This window comes from Gossypium raimondii, chromosome 2 (genome assembly GCF_025698545.1).
Source record: "Gossypium raimondii isolate GPD5lz chromosome 2, ASM2569854v1, whole genome shotgun sequence".
NCBI lineage: Eukaryota > Viridiplantae > Streptophyta > Magnoliopsida > Malvales > Malvaceae > Gossypium > Gossypium raimondii.
The window spans coordinates 38,745,208-38,759,463 of record NC_068566.1 but is presented as its reverse complement, the minus strand read 5'-3'; the positions used below and the strand labels follow the sequence as shown (position 1 = coordinate 38,759,463).

At 31.1% G+C, this 14,256-nt stretch overlaps 1 protein-coding gene across 5 annotated transcripts; it reads right to left on the bottom strand.

Annotated features, from left to right (window-relative positions):
• Window positions 1–3,117: 3,117 nt before the first annotated feature.
• LOC105788683 (CBS domain-containing protein CBSCBSPB5) lies at window positions 3,118–8,875 on the bottom strand. Of its 5 annotated transcripts, none has more exons than XM_052627480.1 (15): window positions 8,501–8,875; window positions 8,280–8,418; window positions 7,294–7,504; window positions 6,863–6,995; window positions 6,601–6,771; window positions 6,382–6,460; window positions 6,152–6,265; window positions 5,937–6,003; window positions 5,707–5,812; window positions 5,554–5,621; window positions 5,312–5,427; window positions 5,114–5,223; window positions 4,609–4,694; window positions 4,394–4,483; window positions 3,118–3,613 (listed from the first exon to the last, which is right to left on the bottom strand). In XM_052627480.1, the coding sequence occupies exons 2-15, from the start codon at window positions 8,405–8,407 to the stop codon at window positions 3,434–3,436; spliced, it is 1,659 nt and encodes a 552-aa protein (XP_052483440.1). In that variant the 5' UTR covers window positions 8,408–8,418; window positions 8,501–8,875; the 3' UTR covers window positions 3,118–3,433. The 5 variants fall into 5 exon arrangements, with proteins under 5 accessions (XP_052483440.1, XP_052483442.1, XP_052483441.1 ...); XM_052627482.1 differs by having other exon boundaries at window positions 7,294–7,529; window positions 8,501–8,874; XM_052627481.1 differs by having other exon boundaries at window positions 7,294–7,529; window positions 8,280–8,415; window positions 8,501–8,874.
• Window positions 8,876–14,256: the final 5,381 nt, after the last annotated feature.

Below are 14,256 nucleotides of genomic sequence, written 5' to 3'. Positions count from 1 at the left end.
ATTTTCACAACGTTATGGATGAAAATGACAAAAAAAAAATATTGAGGGCTCAACTGAAAAACCTAGAAACGTTAAGGATGATTTTTTAGAATTTTACCATTGATATAACCATCAAACTATCATGACAATGTAACAATATTTATAAAATGTTATATAGTATATTCACATGTTTCTTGGTAATATTTAAATGATATAATGAATTTATAAAAGAAGAAGAAGAAGAAGAAAATAATATTTTAAAAATAAACTATATTTTTGAAAGCCTTTATTTAGCATTCGTACAATCACTTTAACTTTGAAAAACATTGCAACTTAATGAATAGCATTGGTATAATAATTAATATTTTAATAGTTTGGTAATTGGATTCATTTATGAAAATTTTAAATAAAGTTAAAATATATTTGTAAAATTTCGAATGTTTATTTAAATTTCATCTCAACATAATTTAATTTAAATAGTACAACTAATATAGAATTGCTGTCACTTAATCCACAACCAAATATTAGTAAAATAAAATATTACAAAGTGATGAAATTATGAATTTCTAACTAAAATATAAATTTTCGAAAAGTTAAGTGGTAAAAATTATAGTTTTTATTTTTACTTAAAAATTATAAAAGTGCTCCGGCAATGGTGTTTCACATTGTTATGTTACCTAATCGTTGGCATCTAAGTGCAAGGGTGACCAATATTTTTACTGCCATTAATATTGATGTCTAAATTGATAATTTTAATAATTTGGTCACTGAATTCTAACTTCTCAAATAATTTAATGATAAATAATTTTAACCCTCTAATTTATGGTAGCTTTCGTAATTACAATATAAATAATTATAAAATAGAAATATATGGTTAATAATATAATTGTTAATTAACATTGACATTATTACCAGTGTGGAGGATGTGGGTTCAGGTGCACTGCAGCGTATTATCCTCCTATTTAAGGGTTGGGGAGGAGTTATGGATAGTTCTAGACATTGTATCAAAAAGAACATATATCATAAAAACCTAAGATGAGATTAATGTTAGAAAAAATATTAATAATATAATAAAATGCTGATGAATAGTAATAAATGTTTAATAAGATAATAGTAACCAACAACTTTTACTAATAGCATAAGAATCAATTATTGATTACATACCATATTTTGTAATACCAAAATTTAAATTATACTTCAAGTTTTGCAATATAATATCCATTGAGTTAATTTATTAACAGAGGCGAATATAGGGGGTGCCCGGCCCCCTAAATTGGAAAATTGTTATTTAAGTTATTAATTTTTTAAAATTTTAAATTAATAAAAGTAAAATTTTACTTTGGCCTCTAAAATTATAAAATTTGATTTAACTCTTTAAAAATTATAAAGATATAGACTATAAAAATTAAAATTTCATTCGCCCTTAAACAATTGTTCGGCTCACTGCTGTTTATTAGGTTGCATATTTTACAATTAAAATTTTACAAATATGTTAACTTAAAATTAGTTTTCAACTTGTATACTTTTAGATGTTAAATGTTTTATTAAATTTATTACTAAAAAATTTGCATAAATGATAGATGGCTTAATAATTCTAAAGATAAATAATTATAAATTAATAGTATAAGGTGTTTAACATAATAGTAAATGATAGCTTTTTGTAATCATAGAGATAAACAATTGTAATAAGTAATTTATACTACAGGAGTAAAAATATTATAGACAAAATAATAGTAATAATAGAATAATAAAGTTTATATTTATAGTTGTAAAAAGTTATATAGCTTATAAAAGTATATATTTTTATAAATATCATTCCCTTATTAATACCTAATCGAAAACAAAATTTAACTTATTACCTAATTGAAATTACATAATTTTAATTAATAAAATATTATAATATTCCCATTTTAAATAATTCATGTCCACAATTAAAGATAAAAATATAAAAATGAAGAAATATTATATATTTATTTTAGGGTAAACTACCAAAATAGTCACTTATGTTTGAAATATTACATTTTAATCACTTGTATTATTGTGTTGTAATATTTTAGTCAATGAAATGGTAATTGTCGTTAAAGGTGTAACAGAAAGTTTATGTGACACGTTAAATAATCATTTCAAACAAAAATTTTAGGTTAAATTATACAATTGGTCCCTATATTTTTTATTTTAAGCAACCTACTTTTTTTTTTTATGTTCTTTTAACGTTCCTTTTATTTTCTTCATTTTCCATTCTCTTTAACTTCTCTCTTTGTTTTCACTCTTCTTCATTTCCTTTAATGTAGTTTTCTATATTTTCTATTTGTTAAAACTAGTCCACAAGTTCACCTTACTCAAAAAATTAAATTGTTCAAAAATAAAAGTATAGGGACTAATTTTAACAAATAGAAAACATAAAAACCTACGTTGAAAGAAATGGAGAAAGGAGGAAAATAGAGGAAGAAGCATAATAGAATGGAAAATAAAGAAAAAAATGGAAAGTTAAAAGAACATAAAAAAAAAACAAATGAAATTGCTCAACACGAAAAAAATATAAAGATTGATAGTATAAATTAACCTAAATTTTGTTTAAAATTATAATTTAACGTACTACGTTAACTTACCATTACATCGTTAATGGCAATTAACGGCTCGATGACTAAAATGTTACAACGTGATAACATAAGTAACTAAAAATAACATTTCAAACATATGTGACTAAATGTAACTTTGAGATAAACAAAAGTAACTATTTTAATAGTTTACCTTTTATTTTATATTCATATTAAGATTGAATTTTTGTCTATGTTTTGTTTATGCTTTGAATTTAAATATTAAAATTATATTAATATAATATAATAAAATTATTTTAATTATATTTCATTAAAATTATTGAATTATATTATCATATAATGATTTGATAATATCACTGAGCACATGACATAAAACTAGTATTATAAATATACATATATCTTTTACCACACACTACGATCACATATCCTCCTCTTAACTCGTGAATCTATGTATCATATAATTTTTCATATAGATTATAATTCTGCCTCCTTGTCTATTTGTATGCATGCGGATTCTCATTTGTAGGAACAGTAAATTAATCAAGGATAATAGCAAAGAGCAGTCATATATACATGGATGAAAACTTGAATCTGAGGTAAATTCTTTTATTTCATATGATGGTGCTGTTTTTTATTAGTATACACTTCAATTCCACCCGTAATTAAGTTTCAGTGATAAAAATAATGGAGAAACAACCATAGCTCAACATTCTAAGCTATGCAGCAAGCAGAAACCAGATTTATTATTATTATTATTTTAAAAAAGAAGAAGGAAATTTCTTGATTGATCCAAAAAGGAATGAAATGAAATCAAGCACCGAGTTTACCTAAAGAAAGTTGTTGCATTTAACCTTCAAATTTATGAGTTACTTATGGGGATGAAGTTTCTACCGATGCTAGTTCCCAGCTTTCCTCAAGTATGCTAATAAACCAAATCCAGCAACAACTGCAGCCCCGGCTGCAACAGTGCTATATGCGGCAGACCATGCATCAGAGTTTGCATAATCCATGCTTCCAGAATCAGAACCCCTCCGACGAGTTTTTGTTCCTGAATAATCTAAATGCAGTTTCAAACCCTGCAAAAAATAGTTGACTCAGTTGTCTCAACTTAGGAGATAACTCCAATGAAGTTTTTCACTGCTACAAAATATGATGCTAACTTTACAACTCTCATTGACACGATTGGGGACATAAAATAATAAAAACTGCAAGAGCTATTAGAACTTTCAAGGTTTCCAATCTTATTAAGAAAAAAAAATAAACTGTTGAGGGGAGGCCAACTCCTTCCAGACGATTCTTCGAAGTGACATCTATCGGAGTTGATGGACCAGTATTGTCCCTGGTCGAGGTTGTCTCTGAAGAGCACAATTACCTGAGACTACTTGAAGAGATGGCAGATTCAACAGAGCAGGAGCACCTCATCGGATCAGGCCATGCGTCACCCCATCTCTTCAAGCACCCTAAGACGCTCGGGCTCTCTGCACTGTTGGAAAACAAATCCCCATCCAGGGACAACAGTGACCCATTGAAGGTCCATCAGGAGCCACTCAGAAGACTTCTCAGGAAGGAATTAGTCTCCCCTTCAAATATTTAAATGCAGAGAGATCTAAGTCGAACACTAATGTTAATCAGCAAGTAGCTCATTCAGCGACTTGATTTCAACATGGACATCTATTGAACCTTATGACTTTCAGTTTCACAAGTTTTCTTAACTCATATAATCCTTCCATATCTACTCCGGAGTGTCTTTAATTTATAATGCATACGTAGGAAACTATAATTGTTAGGGAACCCTAGTCCACGGTAAAATGCTTGATCAGGTGTAAATCCATATAAATTTTTGAGTCAAATCATACCTTCCAACCAACTAACTTTGCATGTTCCACAGCCGCTGCAAGATCACTGTCTGATGCCAATACAACTTTGTCATGGTCTTCATCTTCATACTGCATAATATGGCCACCAATTAGCATAAATTTTGGAGAAATAAGAATTAAACACCAAAGTAAATCAACATAAAGCAAAAGGACCCCCCCCCGGCCCAAAAAAAAAATCTCCTTTAAAAACCTACCAGAATTTGAGGCAGGTTGTTTCTATCTATGTCGTCCTCTAGCCTCTGGAGGACTGCCGTTATTAGATCTGTCAATCTCCGTGTCTCTGTATACAGCAGCAACAAATGATAATCTTATTAGATACAACTTACAGAGAGGAGCAAATGCAAGGTGTTACAGAAGAATTAGATCCCTCCACTAACAAGCTCAGCGATTGTGGTAAATGCAATTGCCTGCCTACTGAAAAGGTGCTATGGTTGTAGCACCAATAACCAAATCTATATCACACTAGATACAATGCATAAGATCAGATCTTGGACCCAAAAATTTATTCTTGAAGCTAGTGCCATTCACGAAGTAACTTGGCCAAGAGAGATTTTGGTTAGGCTGCAAAAATTTAACAAGTGAAAATACAAGCAAAACAAGAACATGTGCCTCATGCAAAACAACATGTGCCTCATGCAAAACAAAAGACCATATATATTCATGAAGGTGCCTAGTTCGTGAATAGAATCAGCAACATACCACAAGTAAACCTATGCATTCGGCCCCTTTTATCTTGTATTTTAAAGCCAAATGTATTTGGCATATTGGATGAAGGATAGGGAAGAGATCTCCCTGTCTCTGCTCCATCACTGAAACATCACCATCAATCAATAAGTTAATAGACAGTACTGGAACAAATCACAGCTATATAATCAAAGAAACATCAACAAAGCATACCTCCGACTCTGAGTCTCATCATCCTCTTCAGTGGGAGGTAAGGCCATTGCAGAATCCCAAAACTTCTGCATCATTGTTGTGGTAGCCTCATTATTGACTCCAGAAGTACTCCCAACCTAGTTTTGAAGAACATGATAAGACCATAACAAGTTGTGTTAAATGCTTTTGAATAATATCCCTACATACAGCACTTATCCTGTAAAACTACATTAAGAACATCATGATCTTAAAACGATACTGACTTGACTTAAAGTGGCAACAGCAGCATGAGTAATATGGATTACATCAAAAACAGCAACTATCTCTCCATCTGCATCCAGCCACAGAAACTTAATTAGAACTAGTTCAATGCACATACAACACCATATTCTTTGCAAAGTGGTAACTCATATCACCTCTATCTACCACAGGGAGGTGTAAAAATTTCCCATCATGCATGGTATGCAAAGCATCAACAATTGGTGTGTCAATTGTTGCACATTCTGGGTTGGGAGTCATGACCTATATGTCAAATCAAAAGCAAAATGATGAGCGTATTATAGAGGTTAAATATGATGATTTAGCACAAATGTTTATAAGGTCAATATATAATAAGGGAAAAAAAGGATCAAAGAGAGGCAAATACCTTCTCTACAAGAGTAGTCTCTGGAGGCAGATTCTGTGCTATTACCCGCATCAATATATCCTTCGAACTGTCAGACATTCAAAGGCATAAGTTCGAGCATATGCCAACAACTGTAACAAATGAAAGTAATATAAAAATATAGATAACACTCTTCCAGCACTCCCTCAGCCACACATAGAACGATGCTGAATTGCAATTTGATTCAAAAGACTCACGTTAAAATCCCTCGTGGCTTGTTTTCAACTGTCACGACTGCAGAGTTTAATCGAGATTCAAGCATCTTTTTTGCAGCTGCTAAAACCGTGTCATCTGGTGAAACTGTTACAATCCTGGTAGATAGGCAGCATGTTAAGCTAAGCTACAGATAATATAGTGTGTGAGCAAAATATCAACAGTGTTTGCATAAAGGACCAAATAGATATAACAAAAAGAAAGTATTACCTACTTTGGATTGTCTGTTATAATCGTAGACAGTGAGGGCCTGAACATACGCTCTCGAAGTGTCTCAATGAATGTACTATGACCTGCATATCATCCCAAAAGATAGCAGAGATTTATAACAGGTCTACTGTCTACTGAAAGCAAAACTAAAAACGGAAAATGCATAATACAAGGGCCAAAAGTAAGACTAAAAGGCACCCAAAAAAACACATTATCTACCAACCCGAGAAAGATGTTCCCCAATTTTTTTCTACACCTTCAACAGCAGCAGCAATAGCTTTTCCCTTTTCAGCTGCCCTTTCCATTCGAGCAATAGCATCATACAAGCACTTAGCTATATCAAGCAAAGCAATGACTTCCCCATTCTCTACAACGGGCAAGTGTCTAAACTTCCCTGTTTAGAATGATATAACAACAACATGAGAGGTAAGATCTAAGAAAATATATCACATAAAAGGGTAGATGTCCATAAAAAAAAGGTCAACCTTGCACCATCTTCTGGAGTGCCTCCACTGCAAGTGTATCAGAAAGAACAAATACAGGGTTCTTGGTCATTACTTTGGAAACTGGTGTCTCCTCCAGATTAAGCTCCCGAGCTATCACTCTTGTTGCTATGTCCTTCAGTCATGAAGAAACAGAACCAATAAATAAGAGACACATCATAGTTGTAATAATTCAGTGAAGGTCTAAAGGCAGCAAGAGGGGGAGAGGGGGGGGGGCAATAATAAATAAGCAGAAAAGCATTCCTCATGCAAATGATATAGTATCAGAGTCAAATCTAAAATGCCTGAGAGAGCATGGCCTAAGATATAATATCAGAGTGAAGAAATAATTCATGCAGTTTGTCTCCAGTACACCTGTTTTGAGATTTAAACTTAAAGGAATTGGCTACAGTTCACAAGGAAATCAGTAATACCTTGTCCGTGAGGATCCCACAAAGTAATGCATTAGAGTCAGTAAGCAATAAAGCATCAACTCTACGAGCAGCCATCCTACGGCAAGCTTCATAAATGCTTGTACTATCAGGTACCGTCAGGGCCTTTGACAGCCGCAACTTCTTCACAGTACGCTCTCCAGCTAGTCCCCTTTCCAAAAGCATGTTGATACAATAAGTTCCATTACTAGTTCTTCCAAGATGAAATTTTATATTAGCTGGAAATTTAGAATCCGAACCGTTTCCATCACTAATTTGAAAGAAGGGACACATTAAAAACATGAATTTTCACATATTATTACTGACACTTTGAGTTTTCTTCGAGTAGAAAGATAAAAACAAAATATATTGACACAGTCCATTGTCTTTGCAAGATGATAACTGCTAGCAGCTTCTACTCTTTCAGACATAAAATTTCAAAGAAAAGGTCAAGTTTCGAGAGTGTGGACTATTTTAAAGGTTCATGTTTAAAGCAACGCAATTAAAGAGAAATACATACTGTTTCAAGTTCAATCCTTCAATTTAAAAACCTATGTTAGACACATATTTGACACCTCAAAGTGTGCAAATCCAAATCCTTATTAATATGAGAATATGACACTCCAAATAAAGGCCAAACTGAACGCTCCTACGTCGGACGTGTTGCCAAGCAGCAAAGGCAATGATGCCAACGCATATAAAAGCTAAAGAGGAAAAAGAAGATCATGGTTGCTAATGATTTTCAAATCCCATAATATTGAATATGCCTGTCAAAACCCCTTTCCTTTATATAGAGAGAAAAAGGCAACATTCAAGAGCTAACAGACCGACACCTAAAGACCAAACTACAAAATTATTTTCTTCTCCAATAATTGCGGTTTTTTAAAATTTTACTTACACAAAACTTCAATAATTCTTTAATATTCAAATGAATATGTTTTAAAAATGATTAAAAAAAAAGAAAATAAATTTCAAATGAAAAAACTTACATAGGACGAGACGATTGTAAGAATTTTCGGCTAGAGTCGGAACCTCCATTCTCCGGTGTTTTTTTCCTTGACGATGACAAGTTTACAATTGATGAACTTCGCCTAGTCGAACCGCTTTGACTTGCCATCTCAATCCCTGCTAAATACGTAAAATTTTCATATTTATCATATAAAAGACATATCGAATAAAAACAAAATAAGAAAATAAATTAACAACTTACCTTAATCAGAAACTTATTTTGAATCCTGTGTCGAATCCAGAGGTTGCACTTATATTGCTAAACCTTTTAAAATCCCAGCTCGATTTTTTTTTTATTTAAGAAGTTAGAAGAGGTTTAGCGGGAAAATCAAGCGACCCGGAGAAGGAAAAGAAGATGACTCTTTAGCTTCAAAAACAAAAACGCCGGAATTGTTTCGATTTTCGAGATTTTGACGAAAAGATAAAGATGGAATAATCGTCGGTCGGGAAATCTTTCGGGAAAATTTGGATTTTCCCGGAAAATACACCGACCGGATAGACGAGAGAAAAACAAAGAATTGAGACTAAGAGGTGAGAAATGGGAAAGCGAATGAAAATTTGGGAAATAGAAACCCAAGTAGATTCTTCCACGTGGGATGCTCTTTTAACTCTAATTCCTCCAATTAAACGGGATTTTGCGAGTTTTACAATTTTAGCCAAGGTGGTTTGAATTTTTTATTATAAGTCACAAAATAGTAATTACAGTTCTTACATTTACACCAATTTTCTATAATAAAAATCTAATAAACACAAAAATAATAGTGAAATTTTATGCTCTTAAATAATGAGAATTAAAATAATTTTATATTTTATATTTATTTTACCTTATCAAAATATAATTAACAATACTTAATCTTTCTATTATTTCAAATTAAAAAATTACATAATTTTTACTTTCAAATTTATTGTTTTAGAAAAGAATAGAATGAAAAGCAAAAGATTAGGATTATTAGTATTAAGTATTTCTTTTACTAATTGACAATTTGATTTTTAAGAAAACCTTAATATCTTCCATTCCATTCCAATTTTCTCTTAAAAAATAGAAATTAAATATGATAATAAAGAATACCTAAAATTTTTACCCTAACACTTCAATTACATGGTAAAAAGAAAAAGAAGGAAAATATTGAGTGTTACTAGTTTTATTTTAATAAGGTAAAATAAATACAAAATCTAAGGCTTAGAGCCATTTATTTTGATCTAATGTTAAGATCATTTTGGTGCTCATTTTAAAAGTTCTCACTATAATTTCCACCAATAAATATATTAATTAGAATTTTATATAAAAATCAATTGGAGTGATAAAGTTAAATATTTAAAATTTATTATACCACGACCTCAAATCTTATTATAATTGGATATTTTTATTTTATATAAATATATAAAAGACAATAAAAGTATAGATGTAATAAAACTTATTCATCATAATCAATATTTTTATTAATATATACACCATTATTTAAAGTGTGTGATTGAGTTGATATCACAAGTCAACTCGAAATCAGCTTGGTCAAGAAAATTACAACCTTACATATTTTAAATAAGTTATACTATTACGAGCTAAACCCATGCCCCCAACATCTATAAATATTTTCTTTACCACTTCAACCAAAATTTTTTAACATTGTTATACATTTCAATGTTGTTACAAATTTGTTTTACTCACATTATTTGTATATATTGATTATGTCGTTGATTAAGTAGGTGTCACAAGCTAACTCGATACTACCATTATAAATAATTAGAGTGCATTTGATACTCTTAATCTAATGTATTTATCTATTTCAATTTCTTTTTACTCATAATTTAAATTATTTTTATTTTAAGTTAAATACGTATTACATATGTGTTGTTATTATTAATCTCACAACTTACGTTTAATATTCTTAATCTATTTATCTATTTAAATTTCTCTTTACTCACAATATAAACTATTTTTATTTTCATAGAATACATATCGTATGTATTATTACTAGATTTAAACCTTACATAATATTATTTATTATATTATTTTTAAATACATAATTTCTAGTAATAAAACTTTTAATAATATATAAACCAAAACTTGTATGCGTAAATGATCAAAATTTTAAATAATTTTGCTTTTTGCCCTTTCATTTTCTACATATAAAATTAAAATGGTATTTGGAAATGTCATTCAACATGCGAGCCTATCTTAGTTGACTTGTTATCAATTTTTAATTTAATTGAAAAGTAAGACAATAAAAATCTTTAGACTTTATCTATTTAAAATAAATTTATATATTTGTATTATATTTAATTAATATCTAATTTTAATTTACATTCGAATAAGCCTTCACTACTACAAATTAAAAGAAAAGTAATAATAATTTAAATAAAAGAAAAGAGAATAATAATCCAACAAGTTAAGCCTAAAATTATCGAAAGGGATGAATTGGTATTTACGAATTCTCCACAAAATTCTTTAAGGACGTGTTTGGAAAGCCACTTAGAAATATGATTTGGTTGTTATTGCTAATAACTACATCTTTTTTGCATGTTTGGGTAACCCGATAATTAGTAGGTCACATTGAATTAAGTATAATTGGAACATTTCATTTCACTCTCCCATTCTTGGAGGCAAGATGAGTGTAACACCTCTAACCTGAACCCGTCGCCGGAATAGGGTTACGGAGCATTACCGGAGTTTACAGAACAAATAGACAGAAATTTCAAACATTTCACATCATTCAACCATATCAAACACACATTAAATATGTTAAGACCACATATATAAAACACATCAAAATATATCAAACACAAACCATTCAAATGGCTTGTCCCAACAAGACCTTTATATACCAACATTGGCCAAAATATCCAATACATGCCATTATAATCGGAATTAATTTATTGAAAGTACCAAAAGAGCCGATGGATAGTGTGAAATAGCTCCGACCAGTATCTAACCCAAATGAGCTTCCGAATTACTATAAAACATGGAAAATAACACAGAGTAAGCATTTAAACTTAGTAAGTTCATATAAGACAGAATTTAACTTACCATATTTCCACAAAATAGGTAAGTAAATATAGCATATCTCAATCAATTTGGCCAAAAGCCTAAACACATGATCACCAACATATTAGCCATGAAAATCACATATAAAATCCAACACACATGGTGGAATTCATCAAATAATCATATTTCATGTATTTCGTGTATACACCGGTAATAGTTCATATCAAACTCATATGATTTCATAACAAAATTGTGCCTGTTGAACCATTTAGAATATCGTTGGATACACGGGTGGTACACACGAGGTGTACTGAACTGTAATCCGTCAATTCATATTCATGTATGCTCATACGAGCTGTAAACGGGAATCTTCTCCGAGCTGAATAAAGGGAAGCTCATGCGAGCTAAGTAACTGGAAGCTCATGTGAGCTGTATAATGGGAAGCTCATACGAGTTGTGGTGTGTCTGCAACACATACAAGACCCAACCAAATCAATAACCCTAATGACATGTCATTTATATCCTATGAATTTCATAAGGTTCAAACGGGATTCAGTAATTGTCGGATATGTGATCGGTATTTATACATAGCAATTATACAAATCACATACATATGATTCAATTAAAACACATAAATACTCAATTTAATTACACGAACCTTGATGAATTTATGTAAATATAAAGGCGACTAATCCAATATTTTTCCTTTGCCTCAATTTAACTCCGTACTAGGTCTAACCGGATTTAATTAAGCAAAACAAGCTTGCTAATATCTCAAGCTTCCATGGCTAGGTTTTCTCTTTTCTTTTCTTTTTTTATTTGGTGGTAATAGATTTTTTTAATTTTATTTAATATCACTTTAATTGATAATTTCCAAAATTAAACTTAACGTTTCATGAAATTTCCAATGATGACTATTCATGCTTAACCACCGAACATTTTAATGGTCTATTTACTATATAAGGACCTCTAATTTAAAATTTTATAGCTATTTAATACTTTTAGCTATTAGAACTCAACTTTTGCACTCAATGCAATTTAGTCATTTTCATCAAATCAGGTATGGAAACGGTAAAATTTCTTAATGAAATTTTAAATTGTATTTCTATCATACAATAGATCATATAATAATAAAAATAAATTTTTTCGACTTCGAATTTGTGGTCCTGAAACCACTGTTCCGATTTCACTGAAAACGGGCTATTACAACTCTCCCCCTTAAAGGAATTTTTGGCCTCGAAAATCTTACCAGAAAAGAGGTTTGGATATTGCTTTCTCATAATTTCCTCGGGTTCCCAGGTAGCTTCTTCTATTCCATGTCTCTACCAAAGAACTTTTACTAAAGCTACATTTTTATTTCTCAATTCTTTCACCTCTCATGCCAGAATTCTGATCGGTTCTTCATTGTATGTCATGTCAGACTGAATTTTTACATTCGTCAGGGAGATAACATGTGAAGGGTCAGATCGGTACTGTCGCAACATAGACACATGAAAGACATTGTGAATCTTTTTTAGTTCTGACCTGTAAAGCTAATCGATACGTAACAGGTCCGATTCTCTCAGTAATATCATACGGTCTGATAAATCGCGAACTCAGCTTTCCTTTACGACCAAACCAAAGAATTTTCTTCTAGGATGATACTTTCAAAAATACTTTGTCTTCGATTTGGAACTCTATATCTTTACATTTCAAAACTGCATACGATTTTTGACGATCTGAAGCTTCTTTTAAGCTATCTCGGATCACTTTCACTTTTTCCTCAATCTCGCAAATCAAATCAACCCTATGTATCTTTTTCTCACTGAGCTCAGTCCAATTCAATGGAGTTCGGCATTTGCAACCATACAGAGCCTCATACGGTGCCATTTTTATTCTTGATTGAAAACTATTATTATATGCAAATTTGACTAACGACAAATATTTCTCCTAGTTGTCTTCGAATTCTAAAATATAGCAACGAAGCATATCTTCAAGAATTTAAATCACACACTCGGACTGACCATCATTCTGAAGGTGAAATGCAGTGCTAAAATGCAATCATGTACTTAAGCTTCCTATAACTTTTTCAAGAATTGAAATGTAAACCGCAGATCTCTATTTGAAATAATAGAAACTAGCACTCTGTGTAATCTGACAATCTTTGAAACATATAAATCTGCTAATCTGTCAAGTGAGAAGTCTATACGTACTGGAATAAAATGTGCAGGCTTTATCAAACAATTGATGATAATCCAAATGACATCTTTCTTTTTCGGAGATAAGGGCAACCCTGATGCAAAATCTATAGTAACTCTATCCCATTTCCACTCTAGTATCATCACTGGTTGTAACAGTATTGAAGGTACCTGATGTTTAGCTTTAACTTGTTGACATGCCAAACATTTTGATACAAAATTAGAAATATCACGTTTCATTCCCAGCCACCAGTACATTTGTCTCAAATCATTATACATTTTATTACTCCCTGGATGAACAGACAAGCTACCACTATGAGCTTCGTGCAAAATTTTCTGTACAAGCTCTGGATTCTTCGTACACAAACTCTACCTTTAAATACCAAACAATCATCGGGTCTTATCTGAAATTTTGAATTAGATGTCGATTCACATTGTACCCATTTAGCTAACATCTCACTATCACAAATCTGAGATTTACAGATCTATTGTAAAAATATCGGTCCTGCTTTTAACTCAACTAAGATCGAGCCATCATCAGTTATTGACAATCGGGTATTCATCGTTCACAGAACAAATAAGGATTTTCTACTTAAAGCATCAACAACTACGTTTGTTGTTCTCGGATGATAATAAATGATCAACTCATAATCTTTCAACAACTCAAGCCACCTGCGTTGTCTCATATTTAGATCTTTTTGCGACATCAGATACTTTCAACTTTTGTGATCAGTAAATACATGACATTTTTCACCGAACAAATATTGTTGCCAAATTTTCAACGCAAAAACAATAGTT